The following is an 18,831-nucleotide window of genomic DNA, read 5'->3' on the forward strand; positions in this document are numbered from 1 at the left end:
AAGGGTTGTAAAGCTAAAACTGTCTGAATATTTCTACTTCACTAAGTTAAATTAACAAATGTCTTAATTAAAAGTTTACAGTCAATCTACAACTTCATTAAGTTAACAGTAATATTCATGACTTCCAGGCCTACATTACCACACAGATTCCTACTTTCTGATACAAAACAAAACAAAAAGTTAGCCATAATAATGAGGTTACTAAAAAAAAAAAAAAGACAAAAAAATGAGGGAAAGGATCTATGTAAATTCTATGTTTTAGAATTAAAGAAATAAATTATTTCTATACTTAAATTGTAATGGGATTTTAGGACTATAGGGAAATTAAAGGCCTAGAATACTGACATAAATACACCTAAGTGCATAAAAAAATACATTTACACTGACCCTAGGATATGTAAATCACCTGCAACAAAGTAAACCTATAACAAATAAAACCAAACTACTCCAAATTTATACCCCAAAAAAACAAAAATAGCAAGATCTGAAAACCAAAACCAACTTCAATATATCTACCATAGTATACTAACAAAGTGTCCTTCCTAAAAGCTGTAAAAAAATTCTATCTACTACAATTATATATAAGGAGAGGGGGAATTTTGTAACACTACCCAGATGTTATCCAGACCTCTTAATGGAGTACTGAACTAGAGTTGTTCAGTAACTTCTCAGTGACCTGATAATTTTATATTTTATTAACCCTTAACACTACACTTCTAGGCTATAGAGAAGGAGCCTTAAGTTGTAACTAAAAATAGAATCCTTGTCAAGATAACCAGTATTCACCCAAAAATATAACCACAGAAAAATCTGCCTTTTTACTAGAGACCTTTCTTTAGTAATTACATCACTAATGAAAAGATCCACTTTGGGACAGAAGGAAGGACATGAAGAGTACATAAATCTTGTGGAATAAAACACTCTGCAAGGCAAGGCTAGGTAGGATATATACAGAACTGTAGTGGAAAGCAGGAGGCTAACAGATGACCTTTGTAGATGGTCATTAAGAGGACAAGAAAAAGGATACAGAAGAACTGGAGGGCAGACTGTCCAGGAACAAAGGAAACCACTGAAGCCTTCCTATTTAAATGGCTTCTCACCACCAGATTTCAAGCCAATATGTTACATTATGGATTCAAGTTTTTAGAGACTAGCCTGAGAAGTTTTTTAATAGAGAAATGTGTCCTTAGGTCTAGAGAGTCAACAGTTAAAATGGTTTTTTTAAGCTGTGTTAAGACAGATTGTATGTTTAAGTCTTATTTTACCTAGCATTTAATGAATATTTTGTTTTCTAAATATCATAATGTGAATAAAAATAAACGAAGAAATCTAGGGTCTGCATTTACTCACGGAGCAGAAGTAAGATGATTATGTACACTCCGACTTTCCTTAAAAAGCATTCTGGAAAAATTAAAAAAAAAAAACAGTTATTTTCCATAGCAGACAATAACAGGATAATCATTTTGTCATTTTAATCATTTGATACTCAATAGGCTACTACTTGCTATTTACCAAATAAAGACTTACAATGGTACAGTAAATTCAATAACCTATATTATGCAAAATTTTATATTACCTCTTTATTTAAATATTTTGACAGATTTCTGTTGATTTAAGATGAACACTTTAGGATGACAGGTTGAGACAACCAGGCCTATTGATTTTAACATTCTATATTTAACTCTTTAAACTGAGCTACCCTTAGTTTTTGAGATACCACTCTACACTGACTATATTTTCAACAGAACTAAGGCTGTGCCTCTTTTTTTGCAGTCTAAATCTTGTATTCAGTTACTTATCTTCAAGATATCCATATAAAGTCCCCCTCCCAAAGTTCATAACCTTCTTCCCCCCTCCATTTTTCTCTATTAGGAAGATTTAGGTGCAAAAAACAAAAAGTGGTCGGTTAAAGAGAATCACTTTTATGTGTATCTCTATGTCCATATGACATTTTTCTTTTAAGTGAGTGAAGCTTTCAGAGTAGGCATCATCTGAGATGACTTACAGAATGTTAAACACACTAGGTTCTTAGGAAAATCAATGTAATGTGTGTGTATATATGTGTCTTTAACAACGGCAATAAGAGAGTAAAATAAAATCTAGGATGTCACATTTCTTACCTTGCCTGCATCCAGCCCTTAGGCCACAATGGTTTCACCTCTGTCTCCATAAAGGATTTAAGATAATCCTCAGCAGACTGGCTTTTATTTGGCTCTAACTCATAGCATCCCAATTTGATCTCAACAAGGTTACATAACAAAGTTCTAAACAGATTAAAAATATATATTTATATATAAATCTGACTGCAAATTGTAGAAAATTAAGCTTGAAACAGATTTTTTTTAAAGCACACAAATCTGACAGCAATAATAAAGAATATTATCTGAAGAATTCAGAAGATGACATGAAGATAAATAATTTCTAACATACATCATTCAGTGTACTATAGCCAAATCCCCAGTATGAGATAATTCCCTTCGGTACCTTTAATCCAGGCACCAAAGTTTAAAAGGAGTAGTCCTACAACTAAACCCTCTACTCGGAGTACAGAAATACTGGTAAGAAAGATGATGCGTTACACAAACATATTGAGTACTTCACCTCTCAAACCAGTATAACTTACTCAATAATAAGATTGGTTTATGAAAAGTACTATATGAAAATAAAAGTGATAGAACTGTATGGATATTAGAACCAAATTAATTTCTCTTGAATAAAATTTTCCTACACACTAACTTTTGGTTGCTTCTAATCGAATTTTCCATTTACTATAGAGTCTTTTTTAATGAGAAACCGTAAACACTGTACTTCTGCATTATCTATTTGGTTGAAAATGAAGGTTTTCGTTAAACCTTACCTAATAGTGTCATCCCAGTGGAATTTCTTCCTTGGTCCTATGACACGTTTCCCTGGTTTCTCCTCGTCATCTTCCTCGGACCCATTTTTTTCTCGTTCTTCATCTGTCTGAAACCTAAAAATGGAAAACATTTTATGCAGTAAAGTTTTAACCCAACATTGCTATAATATGTTCCTTGGATACTTGTTGAATTGCTTCAAAGACAGGGTAAATAAGGAATTTAACTTTCCACATAATACTTTGAATTTGAAGTGCATTATATAGCACTCTGGTAAATAAGATCTTCAAATTCTAATATAAAGGCATGAACACTTATCTTTTGTATCCAACTGCAACCAGTCAAGTAGGTCAACCTGTGAAATGTCTTACCAGTGTCAGCTTTAGCTTTGATCACACACATACACAACATCAAAAGATCTTTTGCCTTTTACCCCAAAGCAACTGAGTGGGAAGTGATTTACCATTTAGAAAATATTCAATTATACCACTCTAGTGGTTTAGGTGGATTTCTACCTAAGACCAATCCCTAACAGCAACAAGTATTTCTCAAGTGCAAAAGCCAGTCCAAATAGAAGAGGTACATACTTGGCACACTTAGCCTGATTACGAGCCTGGCAGTCCTCCTGGTATTTGAATAGCTGTTCAGGCATGACATTGCTGACAGCCAGTTTCAGCTTTTGCAGAGGTTCTCTTAAACGATCATCCTGAGGGAAAAAAAACTAAAAGTTTTTTCAAGCATATTTACATAGCCTATTTTGTAAGCAGATCCTCAAAAGATGAAATCTGGGTTTTAGATATTGATCACACAATTGAAATGTTAGCATACTCAAACATTTCTTCTACAACGCTGACTTTTCATAATGTACATTAGATATAAAATTAGGATAACCATACTTCTCAGACAGCCAGACAGAGTCCCAGTTTTTGCCTGTTCAGTTCAGTTCAGTTCAGTTGCTCAGTCGTGTCCAACTCTTTGCGACCCCATGAACCGCAGCACACCAGGCCTCCCTGTCCATCACCAACTCCCAGAGTCCACCCAAACTCATGTCCACTGAGTCGATGATGCCATTCAACCATCTCATCCTCTGTCGTCCCCTTCTCCTCCTGCCCCTAATCTTTCCCAGCATCAGGGTCTTTTCCAGTGAGTCAGCTTATCGCATCAGGTGGCCAAAGTATTTGAGTTTCAGCTTCAACATCAGTCTTTCCAATGAACACCCAGGACTGATCTCCCTTACGATGGACTGGTTGGATTTCCTTGCAGTCCAAGGGACTCTCAAGAGTCTCCTCCAACACCACAGTTCAAAAGCATCAATTATTTGACGCCCAACTTTCTTTATAGTCCAACTCTCACATCCATACGTGACCACTGGAAAAACCACAGCCTTGACTAGACGGACCTTTGTTGGCAAAGTAATGTTTCTGCTTTGTAATATGCTGTCTAGGTTGGTCGTAACTTTCCTTCCATTTGCCTGTTGCCTCAGCATAATTAATAGTGTTCAATTACATTCTTAAAAATACTCCATGTTTGGGCAGTAAATTATATGGACACTTTAACAGTAATAAAATGATTAAATAGAGACCAAAATCTAATAAAAATAAAACACAAATATTACTAACAAGCATTTTACTTATTTCATGCATACTAATTAACATTGCAGCACACATGACAGTGTTTGCTATAAAATACCATTCTTAAAAATGCAAATCCAGTATCATGGTTTCTTGATGATCTTAAGAATTATATAGTTGAGACTATCTGCCTGGGAAAACGTCAAGTATCCATCAACAGTTAAATAAATAAATTAACTGAAATATATTCATATAATGGAACACTGTACACACATCAGTAAAAATAAGAGTCCCACTACACGTAAAGACAGATAAACCTGAAATGCATAATGTTGAGTGTAAATTAGCAAGCTGAAGAAGAAAACAGACACTCTTTCTCCATTTATATGAAGGTCAAAAACATGCAAACCACATAATATGTTTAGGGATACAAAGGTACATAATTATACCACATGAAGAAAAGCAAGGGTTAGATAAATGTCTTCTTCCATAGCTAACACTCCACAGTCCAGGAAATCTGCGACCTCGAATAAATTTCATTTGTTCATTAACCTGCTTGAACTGAGAAAGAATTGAATTGTTTCTCAATTCAAAAGAACTATTTTATTAATGGAAGTATACAACCTGTAACACAGAATTCCATGCCAAAAGCAGAATTAGGGTCGAAAGGAGGGAAAGGACTTGGATCTGGCCCAGTGTATGGAAGAACTTCCTGATATTGTAATGAAACACTTAGAGGGGTTGTAGTGGAAAAGAACCTAGCAAAACAACGATGATCACAATGAATAACCTTTGAGTTTACATGCAACCCTGTGATTCTTTCCACTGGTCTTCATACCTGTGTGAGTGAGTATATCTATACAGGTCCATTTCAGGAATAAGAAAATTGAGTGACACATGTCAGATTATTTGTTGAGGATAAAGTTGTGTCACCTGTGGAATGAAGTTATTTACCTCATCCAGGAAGCATCAGAAAACATTATTTCTGACTGAAACTTACCGATTGTTGAAAAGCAATTGTATCCCAGGCCTTAAAAAGAACATTCTATGCTTATTAAATACATATACTATGACTATAAAGCAATTAATATGCAAAAGCAGCAAACAGAAACCAGTCTCCTTACAGGTTCTAAAACCCCAGATGCAGCTGTTATTGTTCCTCCTCTTACCTGGACATTGAGATGTAACTTCTTCAGACGTTTTACCAGTGTTTCTTTATTGCATGGCACGAAAGCTTCAAGGTGGGAGTAGACACCACTACGAATGACAGGGCCTAGTTCCTGCAGCTGTAACTCAATGCTGACCAAAAACAATAACAAATATGTAGCAGAGAATTTCTTTTAGGTAGTAACAAACAGGCAAGGAGACAGAGGCAGATTCTTTTCTCATTTTATACTTCCCTGATTTCCCAGACAGCATTGTTCAAGTAAAAAAACAAAAAAACCAACATAAATAACAATGCTATAAAAAATTTTCAATGAATCTAGTTTAAGAGTAGAATTTATAACCCTAAACAAGATAGCAAATAATTTGCTTTCCTTTTTTAAATTGAAATATAGCCATTTACGATATTGTGTTAGTTTCAGTTATACAGGAAAGTGATTTAGTTTTATATATATACTTTTTCAGATTCTTTTCAACTATAGGTTATTATGAGATATTTAATATAGTCCCCTGTGCTATACAGTATCTTTATCTATTTTATGTATCATCTTCATGTTAGTCACTCAGCTGTGTCTGACTCTTTGCAACTCCATGGACTGTAACCTGCCAGGCAAAGAATTCTCCTTGGGACTATAGCCAGCAAGGCATGGAATTCTCCAGGCAAGAATACTGGAGTAGGCAGCCATTCCTTTCTCCAAGAGATCGTCCCAACCCAGTGACTGAACCCAGGTCTCCTGCACTGCAAGCATATTCTCTACCATACAGCAGTGTGTATCTGTTAACCCCTAAATTCCTGGAAATTCTCTGGTAGTCCAGTGGTTAGAGCTCCATGCTTCCATTGCAGGGGGCAAAAGTTTGACCCCTGGTTGGGATCCTAACATCCCGCAAGCCACGCAACATGGCCAGAAAAAAAGTCCTTAACTCCTAATTTACTCCCCTTCCGTGCAAATAATTTTTGGGGGGGTCTTTTACTTTTAATTGGAGAATAACTGCTTTACAACATTATGTTGGTTTCTGCTGTACACCACCACCACGTGAATCAGCTATAACCAGATAATTTCCTAATGACAGGGATAAAGTCTCCATTTTTGCATAAAGCACAGGAACTCCACTATTAACCAAAAACTCATTTCATCAAAGAGATTTCATAATTCCCCTCACCACCCTGCAGCCGCTATACTAGAGTTACAATTTCTGTAAGTTCTCAGAGTAAATTTTCCTTAAAGGTGTTTGAAAAAATTATAGATTCAGAAGAGGCTACACACACAGATCATTTTATCCATCTTTTATTGGCCTTATTGTGCCTCCACTGCACAAACTAGGTATTTATTAGTTTATTCAATATATTCTAATTCTCCAGCTCCTAAAGGTTATTTAGCCAAATAGTTGCTTAAAAAAAAAAAAAAGATTTTGTAACAGCCACCATATTCTTAGCAGGACAGGTCTATAATAAATAGTTGAGGTTTCTTTAAGATGGAAGACATTATATCTGGCAGCTGCTACTGTAGAAAGGTGAGAACAGATTTTAATTTGAAGGCCAAGACCAAACTGGGGCCCTTGGTAGCAAATTATGTCCAAATCATCATGTTCTTCTATAGAAGGTGCTGACAGACTTAAATACTTTCACAAATGTAGGTGCATCCAAAGATTCAATTAACAGCTTTTGGAGAAAAAAAGAAACCAGAATCCCTGCCAGATCAAATGTACCTAACACTTAAAATATACACTGCAATTTCAGAAACAATGAAATGTGGAAAACTAACTATACGCCTTAAAATCGACAGTATAAAATTTTCAGTATTAGAGAAGCCAACCCAATAAAGAAATAAACGAACAAAAGTTTAAGACCTACTAGAGCCAGAGGGTCAAATGCAGAGGAGGTACATATGGAAGATAATCACTATGGTCATGAGTTCTGTGTATAAACATCTGGTTAAATAATGTGGTTAGAACTTATTAAAAGTCTAGACTCTGAGTAGGAGGCATTTTAGGCTTGTCCCATCATAAAAGGTTAGTTAAAGCTGAAAATAAAATAGAAACTTCAAATAGTAAGAGAGTCCAAGTAAGAACAGATTAAATCAATGACCTACTTATAAAAATTAGTGGTTTCCAAAGAGGGGGTAACTCAGAAAGCACTGACTCTGCTCCCAAGCCCCTATTAGGCAAAAATTAGAGAAAAGGATTAACCCTAGAGGTTTCTGACTGTATTGGTCTATCCCAAATAGATACAAATTCGTATCTGAGAGCAGTTTAAGTACACATCCCTCACATATATACTTTAATATTTTTTTCTAATAATTCCAGTCTTTTAGTATATGCTGCTGCTAAGTCACCTCAGTCGTGTCCAACTCTGTGCGACCCCATAGACGGCAGCCCACCAGGCTCCCCCGTCCCTAGGATTCTCTAGGCAAGAACACTGGAGTGGGTTGCCATTTCCTTCTCCAATGCAGGAAAGTGAAAAGTGAAAGTGAAGTCGCTCAGTCATGTCCGACTCTTAGCGACCCCATGGACTGCAGCCCACCAGGCTCCTCCATCCATGGGATTTTCCAGGCAAGAGTACTGGAGTTGGGGTGCCATTGCCTTCTCTGCTTTTAGTATATGGGGATGACTAAAATTTATCTGAAAAAATTCATGGAATTACTACCCCAAATAATCGTGTATCATATGCCCTTAGACAATCAACTCAGTACAGAGAAATAAGGGATTGTTTGTTCAGGAAAGTGTAAGAAGACAAGAGAGCGTAAGAAAGTTACTAAAAGGGAAAAAAATTCAAAGCCTGAACACTAAGGCTTGTAGAATTACAGGCACACTCTCTGTCACAGTAAAAAGACCTAATCTAGTAAACTTGGGCTATTAGGTAAAAAGAAAAAGAGCTAGTTAGATCCCTGATCCTGGAATCTGGGGCAGCTCTGATGATTAATGGTTACACTGGTTGTTGAATCTAAGGTTTAGAGGAGAGCTAGGTAAAAGGAGGTGGCACTGACAGGAAGCATTTGCAAGCAAACTGAGTAAATCTGAAAACCCCTGGCTAAAATAAATAATAGGAACAAGAAATTCCTCTGTCTCCATGCTAGCAGCATACTAGGTTATGTGTTTTATGAGTCCATGGGACCAAAATGATTTTTTTAAGTACTTCAGGAAAAAGAGAGAATGTATTATTTAAAATAGTTATCAAAACCAGTAAACCAACTCATCCTTTATATCTCATGAGAAACTATCTCCATTATACATTTAAAAGACAGGAATCACAGTATTGGAAACATTGCCTCGTTTCTGTATATATGATGCTACTAAACCACCAAAAGTAGGCATACATTATTTTCATCAGAAAGGAATTTACTGCTTTCCCCAGGACCACTTCTCTTTTGCCCATTCCTGCCTGTAGCCAATTATATACTCAATTTCTGGAACCATGGTCAAAATTTATAAGCCAATAGGTTTATAAATACAGCTTATTTGACCACAATCTTAGAACCTGCAATTTCATTAACATCAAATTCTACCTAAGGGTGAAGATTATCACTAATTTAAATACTGTTTGCATCATACAGCAGCTTTTACCCTTTCCTTTCCAACTGAACATCTGTCGTCTCTACACTGCTCCACTCTATCCCATAACAATGATTCTTCGTTAAACCATACTTTCCATTTGGATATAAAATGTTTGTGTGAATTTTAATGTAAACAATCAGAGATGTCTCAAAAAGATATCTTCATATAACATGACAAAGAATGCATTTAAAAGTAGGATAACATTCAACCCATACAGTGGTCACTTGCTCTGGCGGTTTTCACATTGGAAGCTTTGATTATACTAAGGGGTCACTGTACACAGACACATAGTTTTGCTAAGAAACTTTATCACACATGTCGTGAGGCCAAAAGGAAAGAGCTAAGGCCTGAGACTAACCAAGCAAGCAGCATCTGCACCTCAAAGGTCTACAATATTTCTCAAAGAATTCTTACAGTTTTTTAATCAAAGAAGAAAATTACTTACTCCAGAAGAATATTATTCATATCCTGTGTAAAGAATTTTTTCCTTCCTTCTTCATCAAAAAGTTTGGCAGCCTACAGAAACACAAGATTGTCAATATAACTCTCAATAAACACATTTGTTTCCATATCTATTTACTTTAGAATAAGCTCCTTGAGGGCAGGGCTAGGATTAGTTTCACTTCACATCCCAGCTATTACCTGGCATGACAGGCAATTAAAGGGTGCTGAAACAAAATTTAGCATACATAACATTCTTTCCTAATTTTATGTCTATATTTCATTTTTCTGAATTTTCCCAAATTCAATAAGTTTTACATATAAGATTTTTTAGTGCTATGGGTGTCTTGTGTATTTTGAATATCTGTTAGTTTTATTAATTCTTTCTGTTATCTCTAAGATAACAGAAAGCAGCTGTCTCACTTTTTACTAGACAATACTGTCTAACAATATGTCTGATATTCTATATACTGTACACATTACCATGTGTAATCTTCATAACAGCCAATGACACTGGTATTATAGCTCCCATTTTACAAACAAGGAACCTAAATCTTACAGAAATTACGTGATATGCCCCCAAATCACACTGCTAGTAAGTGGTGGATCCAAGACTCAGACCAGAAGCTTTCTGACTTCAACTGTATAACACTGTGACTCTATACAAAGATACTCAGCTTCTGCAGCCGGTCTGTGAAGTGAAAGTCACTCAGTCATGTCCGACTCTTTGTGACCCCATGGACTATACAGTCCATGGAATTCTCCAGGCTTGAATACTGGAGTGGGTAACCTTTCCCTTCTCCAGGGCATCTTCCCAAGCCAGGGATTGAACCAAGATCTCCCCTATTGCAGGCGGATTCTTTACCATCTGAGCCACAAGGGAAGCCCCGCAGCCAGTCTGGGTTCCACTTAATTACTAACAATGAAAAAACTGGCCACGGTCATTACCAAGGAATAAACGAAAATCAATTCAACAAGGATAAGAATGATATTTTCATCACTGTGTCTCTTAACCAGTTTACCAGAAACAAAGAGTATGCAAACCAATACACTACCATAAGTAAAATTTACTGGGGAAATCACAAAAGACAGTTTATCTTAAGACACCCAAGATGTAAAACATCCTGATCCAATAATCTGAGCAAGAAATATGCTGACTCTGTCAACTTTGTTGATAATTTTACACTGTTTGACGACCTCAAATGCTATAAATAGATGAACACAATTTGGGGGATGTGCCTCAGCATTTCTTAGAAAGGAAGAAGACTGGGTATGTGTAGGGAGAAGAAATATAGAAAGAAAGCCAGAATGAAAACTAAACTTTCCAGAGGCTGAACAGTGGAAGAATGTTACAAAGTGAGAAAAGAGCTACAAGAAGAAAGTCCTTATCAGACAGAGGTGAGCACTGCAGGCAATGATGAATCCTTACTTTATGAGGAAAAATACTATGTCCTATTTGAAAGAGAAAAATATGGAGAATTTACAGATACTAGCAAATGAAATTAACCTTCTTACTGATCACTTCCTAAGAGGTTAGGAAGTAGGTGTTTCAGTCCTGCCATGGCTACTACAGAGAGTTTTATATGACAGCACCTGACAAAACTGAAGCACACTCACTGCTAATCAGTTTTGTTTATTCAGTGGGAAAGAATGGCACACAACACAGTGGGCAGAGTGCAAGTTATATAAAGCTTGATGGGCCTCCCTTTCAATTCTGACTTTGCATCACAGCTTAGCCACTTCCACTCAGGGCACTGTCTCCTCAACAGTAAGTGGGCTCCTGTGAAGTTGTGGGTCCCAGGAGCACTACACTCAGTGGACAGTATAGTTATTTGCTAATAACTATTTGCTATTTCTTAATAATAATAGCTGTTATTATTAATTACATGTTGAAAAACCTGGATTACATCCCTAGCACTTTTATATTTAAACCATCAAAGAAACTAAAGATTTTAGGAGCCATATGGGATAGGAAAAAGCACATACCTTGGAGACAGGTGAACCCTTGTGTTTAAATTAGGGCTCCACCGCTTACTAGTTGTGGGACCTGACCAAGCTACTTAATCTACCTCCACTTAAGTTTGTTAACTATAAAAAGGAAACAATACCTGTACTTCATACACTGGTTAAGAAGATTAAATAAAAAAACTATATGATGATAAGCACAGAAAATAGCAAGAGTGAAAAACAAAAGAGGGGGAGGGAATAAAACAGAATATAAAAGAAAATGACAGAATAAAGATTATGTCATTATCATTGTAACAGCTGTAAGTAAGATAAAATCTTAATGAGAATCTTAAACAAATGAACTCAAAAAAGAGCTAAAATGAAGGGAAATGATGGGAAAAGCTATTCCATGCAAAAATAAAGAGAAAGGAATCCACAGTAAAATCAGACAATACTGAATTTGCGGTAAGAGACATTAATAGCACAGACAGGGCCATCTTCAAATGATACACATCACAACAGAGACCTAGCCAGCAAGAACCGTATGGGCCAACAAATAACACAGCATAGACATAAAGCAAAAATTACGGTAATACAAGCCATAAGCTAAAAAACACTGGCAATGAGATACTTGAACACACTTCTGTAAGTCCTGAACTAACAAATTACCTTAAAATAAGTAAAAATTTTAGGGAATTTAATAAGTGATGAGCTCAGAAGAAATGCTAAAGAACAAAAAATAGAAAAAAAATAAAATTGATAATTAAAACCATGAGTCACCTGTTGGAAAAATTAGATAGATCTCTTGCTCCCCTAATCAGATACTTAAAATTTAGAAAGAGTTAAGAGAAATAAATACAACATGGAGATGATTAATAAATTTACAATGTGATTTAAATGGCTACTATAACCTTAGAAGAAACAAGTTATAGAATATACTTCTGTTAACAGTAATTAATAATTTTAATAATCACAATAATTATTTTTAATAACATATTTGCAAATGCATGAAATAAAATCCAGAAAAATAAGTAGTTTAACTTATTTTTAAATTAAAATTTAAATATAAATTTTGGGTTGTCCCATACTGGAGGTGGAAAATGTCTGATTATCGGGCATGTTTCCCTCCCTAAGTGAAAAATACAACTTATATTGAATATATAACTTCTGTAATCAGGGGGGGAAAAAAAGAGGACTAAAAACATGGCATGGGTTTAGACAAACATGCCAAAGGAGTAACAAAGGGGGGGGGGGCATTTTAAGCTATGTTTGGAACATTTTAAGTCAAAATAATATCTCCCTGAGATTAAAGGAAAAAGTGTACTCACATACCTGAACCTGCAGCTAAACAAAGATTATGTATCCAAGTCAATCGGCAGAGGAATCCACTGTGAAATGCTAAAAGCTCAACTCTTAAAAGTTTGTCTAGTGAGAACACAATGTGTGCTTACTAAAGCTGATTAGTGGGTCAGGACTAGCTGGTAAAATCAACTGTAGAATAACTAGTCAACAAAGTTGGACCAAGTTCAGGTACAGTTATTTGTTCCTACCTTCCCTGTATTTTCTTTACCAGGCTATGTAAGCCAATAAAAATTATATTTATGAAAATTATACAGAAAAATAAGATGAAGTGAGGTAATAAAACAGTGAACTATATCCATGTCATGTGTGCATTTGTGTTCAATCACTTCCGACTCTTTGCAATGCCCTGGACTGTAGCCCACCAGGTGCCCCTGTCTATGGTATTTTCCAGGCAAGAATACTGGAGTGGGTTGCCATTCCCATGTTATAACTATACTTAAAAAGCCTATGCACAGATCCAATGCTTAAAAGGAAATATAGAAAATAAAGTTACTTAAAAGTATGTTAGGATTACAGGTTATTATTTTTGCTTGAAAATAAGTATTTATTGCTATGTTTATGCAGTAAATAAAAAAAAAGAGAATTATCCCACTTACTACACGGAGGTCTTCAATACGTTTTTCAAGGAGGACAGGCAGACCCTCTGGGAGTGTAGGTACCACCTTGGGCATAACTTGAGAGGCATAGGTTGGCTGGGTGGTGTTTCCATTCTCTCCCCCTGACTCCGAGAGGGGGCTACCATTAGAAGCAGCATCCAGTAATCTGTCAAAGTCGAAATCATCTAGCATCTCCAGGGCATTTTCAGCTTCCTGAAATAGTTCATGTTCGTTTGTGCTAACAAAGATGGGGAGGTCCGGATCAGCACTGGTCAGATTCAGGTCTGAGACATCATTTCCCAACGCTACAGCAGCAGAGGGGGGTTTATTCAGAGAGGAGGTTGAGAAGTTCAGTGGGGTTTTAGGGTTAGATTCCTTCTTTAATGCATCCTTCTCTTTCTGAAATTTTCTTATCATGGCAGCTAGAGAAAGAGAATCTTTATAACGTTTCTTCTTTTTTTCAGATTTGTGTGAATTTAGAGCCATAACTCTGTGAAGAAAATAGTGATCAGTTAGGCTATGTATGATTTCATAGGTTAAAACCTCATGGAAATAAGGAGGCATAGACTTAAAGGAACATCATCTTCATCATCTGGACTGTCATTTATGAAAGGCAGATGGGTAAATGGCCATTAGAGTGAATAAAATGAAAGGGATAAAGTCAACAGAAATAAACAACACTGAATAGAGCTCTGGTTTATTAAGTACACAAAGTTAGGGAAGTCCCTCTGGTCTAGTGGTTAGGACTCTGCGCTTTCACTGCCAAGGGTGCAGGTTTGATCCCTTGTCAGGGAATTGAGATCCCGCAAGTCAAAAAAAAAAAAAAAAAAGTAAAGTATATGAACTTAAACTTCTACACCTTTTGGAATGTTCTTTCTTTGCCACATCTATAAAGTAGTCACCTAAAGAATTAATGAAGTAAAGAATTGCACTTTTGCTGAAAACAGAGCTGACTTTAATCACAACCAGAGAAGCCTACATAGTATACCTTCAAACTGGTACCCCAGGTGGTTCGTGCTACAAACTGCCAAAGGAATGCAAAATCCTCTGTGTCAATCTGTGAGCCTTCATTCATCACCATGTCATCTATCCAGATCTCATTCTGTCTGCTACTACCTTCTGATACTTCTTCACTTTCCATTCTCTCCGAGGGTGTCGGATAGATACATGTAATTTTCAGTGACAACTTTCTCTCTGTGGGGATTATAAGGCAAGGGTGGTCTTGGTTTAGCCATCAGTTTCTCTAAAAAATCTTTTCTAATTTCATTGGCTTATATGCTTCTATGGGCACTACAGAAACTAAAAATGATGATTAGTGCTTTGAAGGTAGGCCAGTGTTTCATTTCATACTATTATATATCCAAAACCCAGACAGTGTCTGGTATGCAGGAAGTGTGTTTGTCGCTCAGTCGTGTCCGACTCTTTTGTGACCCCACCAACTGTAGCCTGCCTGGCTCCTGTGTCCATGGGATTTCCCAGGCAAGAATACTGGAGTGGGTTGCCACTTCCTCCTGTAGGAGATCTTCCTGACCCAGGGACTGAACCTGTGTCTCCTGCATTGGCAGGTGGATTCTTTACCACTGCGCCACCTGAGGGGCTAAATATGTTCTTATATTAACTCTTGGGATTTTGAGAGTCTCAAATTCAGATGTACCTCTTCCTCTGCTAAGGAGGGGAGAAAAATCCAGCCTCTCACAAGTTTTTGTCCCTGGGCTCTATTTAAAAAAGCCATAGAGAAGTAGGGACAACTGGTAGTTTCATAATTGCAAGGTACATTTTATTCTTATGACTTTTTATTCCATTTCTCTCCCTCGCTCTCCTTTTTTTTTTTTTTTTTTTTTTTTTTGTGGCTGTGCCTCTCGATGTACAGGATCTTAGTTTCTAACCAGAGATTGCATCCAGGCCCTGGCAGTGAAAGCACCAAGTCCTAACCACTGGACTGCCAAGGAATTCCCTCTTATGACTTGTGACCAGCATTTAGAATAGCTAAATAAAATGAGTGACTTTTAAAAAAATATTAAAACGACCATCAATCATTAACACAAAGACTACTGCCAATTCTCAGACCCCGGGTATTTGTTTTAGTGCAAAAAATTAAGAAAACGTGTTCCATTTTTCAAACTGGTTCTTGTTGATAAAATGTTGTAATGAGCAAAATACTTCATGAACAAATATGTAAATCTGATCTAAAACACCTAAAGTCTCTAAGATGACTGCTACTTAATAATAAATACTAAAATATAAGTTAATAGGTCACTGACATTTATAAATACTGTATTAAATTAGATCCAGCTAAGTTGAACTAATTAATGTTAAATATATCTTTCTAAAAAAGAGTGCTTGTCATGCTACAATACTAGTTCCCTCATTACGTCTATTTTCACTTACCCCAGTTGTTTGGGTACTTTTTTTCTTGGCTTCTTCTCCTTTTCCCCTTCCTCTTTCCGCTTCCTCTTCTTCATCTCAATATCATCTTCTTTTATTTTGGGAATCTATAAAATGATAAAGTACATCACTTACCTAAGTATTACTGCTTTACTCTTTGATGGTATCAATCCAGCATCCAGGGAAAATGGTTTTACTCAAATTTAGGGGTGCATTAGAATTACTTATTAAAAATGCAAATTCTTTGGGTCCATGAGAATTCCCAAACCTTGGTTTTGGTTATCTGGGGGACAGCCTTTTAATCTGCATTTTTAACAAACATTTTGATAATTCTGGTGAAAATATGTCTTTGGCTCACATTTCAGGAAACATCTAAAGACATTTTAGTCATTTCTTAAATACAATATACATATTCTATAAAATTTGCTTTACATCATAGAACAAGCAACTGCTAAACCAGTCATTTCCATATTAAGTCTTAAGCTATCCTAGAACCACAACCTTATCCAGAAATAGTGGATTATTAGACTAGATATGGAGAGAGAAGTTTTAACAGAAAATATAACTTATTATGATATAAAAATATATTTCCCCATATTTATATAATTTTACTTTAAAGCATGTAATTAACTATAAATTCATTAAAAAATGATTAGCATTTTACTTTTCCTTATATTCACAGCTGTAAAGCACAAGTAAAATTCAAAAACCACATCTTTTTAATTGAATCCTCTCATTGCTGTTGCAGTATTGGATAAACTCACTTTGGGTGGCTTGTGCTTTTGGTTGTCTGTGGTATCGTCTTCTTCAGTATCTGAAGCTTGGCGAAACTGGAGAGTGCCAGTATTTATATAAAAGCCTCCATATTTTGTTGTTAGAGAAGCAGGAACTAATTCGTCATACTAGATTGAAAAAAATTTTTCAGATGTATCTTACTATCTTTAATTCTATAAATACGTCAAAGAAATTCAATCCTGTCAGCATCTTCCTTACATCTTAACTACAAAACTAACTGCAATGAAGATGTCTGTGAATAAACTTAGAAAAAGTTAGTATCTGGAACAGAAATGAGCTCTGATCATCATTCAGTATTTGTCAAAAAAAGAAACTTCTCAACACTGAAGCTAATTCTAAATATATTGTCTGCTGAGAAAAACTTAACAATCACTGCTATTCTTAATGACAAATGGTTCTGCTCAGAAATCAAAACAAGTTAAAAAAGACTAAATGGCCAGACGACAAATGAACTTCATTTCTTACCAATATTGGTATTAATATATAATTTTATTCATAGATAGATTGTAAAAATTAAAGGTTATTTCTTCTGCCTTAGTTCTAAGCTTTTAAGTAAGGAATATTTTTTAAATATATAAAACAAAAATAAGTTTTAAAGGGAAGTAGAAAAAGAACTGTCCTGTTCAGTAAGCATACACTGAGAATCCAGGTACTGCTTTGAAAAAAAGATTCAAATTGTATAAATCAATATGAAGATCTGGTCTAGAATATCACAGTAAGCTGATGTCCTCTAAGCTTCAATTTTTTAAAATGTTATGTATGTATGTATTTATGGCTGCACTCGGTCTTTCGTTGCTACATGGGCTTTCTCTAGTTGTGGAAGTCTGGATTTCAAGGTTTATCTTATCTCACCTGAAGAAGAAAAAACAAGCATTAAATGGAAGGTCAATCTTAAGTAAATGAAGGTGTTCATGGCAAAAGAGAAAAAAAGGAACTACTTGTCTAACAGAAGCAAGATACCCGCTACCTGAGGTCCCCAGAACTCTACTTAAGGGTTCTCTTCATATTATATAATTAGTCTTTAAGAAAGTCGTATTTGTAAGGAAAATTTTTTCGCCACGGGCAAAAAATATACATAACATATTTGTTAAACATATTAAGGCTAAGTACAAAACTTGTGATTTTAAACTGTATCCTCTTAAGTTACATGGAGAATGGAGAAAGACTGTACATTTAATGATTTTGAACCAAAACTGAATGATGTTAGAAAAAGAAAAAAGGAATGCACTCCTTTCTTGTTGCTCCACTTGAGGGGTTACTACAAAGACCTACAGCTAAGACCTTCTGATAGGGCCCAGTACTATCTGTAAGTAAAGGAGTGATGTGAGGAGTAAAGAATTAAAAGTGAAAAGATCAGACTTCCATGGTGGTTCAGTGGTTAGGAATCTCCACATTTATCTGGAGAAAAATATGATCCTAAAGAATATATGCACCCCAATGGTCACTGTAGCGCTGTTTACAAAAGCCAAGGCATTGAAACAACCTAAATGGCCAACAGAGGAATGGATAAAGAAGATGCGGTACAAACGAGAAGGCACTGCAATGGGAAGCCTATGCACTGCAACTAGAGAGGTGCCCCGGCTTGCTCCAAGTAGATAAAGCCCACGCATAGCAATGAAGACCCAGAGCAGACAAAAATAAATAAATTTTTTTAAAAAGTGAAAAGTGTCTGTAGTAATTATTTTGAAAATGTGTAATTGTGATAATATAAATACACCTGCACTTTTTGCTTACATAAACTTGTATAATGCTTTACAATTTTTAGCTTCCTCATATAAATTATTTCACTTGGTTCCCCTGATCCCCTTTTGAGGCAAGGAAGGCAAATATTACTCCCATTTTATAAGTGAAAACCAAATTCAGAGAGGTTAAGAACTTTGCCACAGTAACTGTATTGGTTTATGGCAGTGTCACTGACTTTTCCCAACCTATCCATTATAGTAAGCAGCATCTCGCGTTAGAAACACACTCATCACCAGGCTACCGGACAATGTGGAGGTGCTCAGTGCCTATCTTCTGCAGTATTCTGCTGAGCTTTCCCTATCAAAACACTCTTCAGGAGAACAAACTCTTTATGGATATTTTATTTAGCCTTTTTTAAAAAATATAACCAGGTGGACTACAGTTGTGTTTGATAAACCTGGCAACCATACTAAAATGACA

General features: G+C 35.8%; 1 protein-coding gene across 6 annotated transcripts in view; it reads right to left on the reverse strand.

The window, feature by feature from the left end:
- UBN2 (ubinuclein 2) overlaps positions 1-18,831 on the reverse strand; it is an 88,815-nt gene that overhangs the window by 33,475 nt on the left and 36,509 nt on the right. For 4 of the 6 annotated variants that reach the window (XM_086395304.1, XM_086395306.1, XM_086395301.1 and 1 more), the window contains exons 4-12: positions 16,638-16,775; positions 15,877-15,980; positions 13,489-13,978; positions 9,588-9,658; positions 5,596-5,725; positions 3,443-3,561; positions 2,858-2,971; positions 2,121-2,264; positions 1,351-1,401 (exon numbers count right to left, since the gene is read on the reverse strand). In XM_086395304.1, coding sequence (XP_086251430.1) covers positions 1,351-1,401; positions 2,121-2,264; positions 2,858-2,971; positions 3,443-3,561; positions 5,596-5,725; positions 9,588-9,658; positions 13,489-13,978; positions 15,877-15,980; positions 16,638-16,775 — 1,361 coding nt within the window. The remainder of the gene's footprint in view (positions 1-1,350; positions 1,402-2,120; positions 2,265-2,857; positions 2,972-3,442; positions 3,562-5,595; positions 5,726-9,587; positions 9,659-13,488; positions 13,979-15,876; positions 15,981-16,637; positions 16,776-18,831) is intronic. The other 2 variants (XM_086395303.1, XM_086395302.1) reach the window with 1 other exon arrangement.

Source organism: Bos grunniens, chromosome 4, assembly GCF_055505025.1.
Source record: "Bos grunniens cultivar Pamir isolate PY7600 chromosome 4, Bosgru_T2T1.0, whole genome shotgun sequence".
NCBI lineage: Eukaryota > Metazoa > Chordata > Mammalia > Artiodactyla > Bovidae > Bos > Bos grunniens.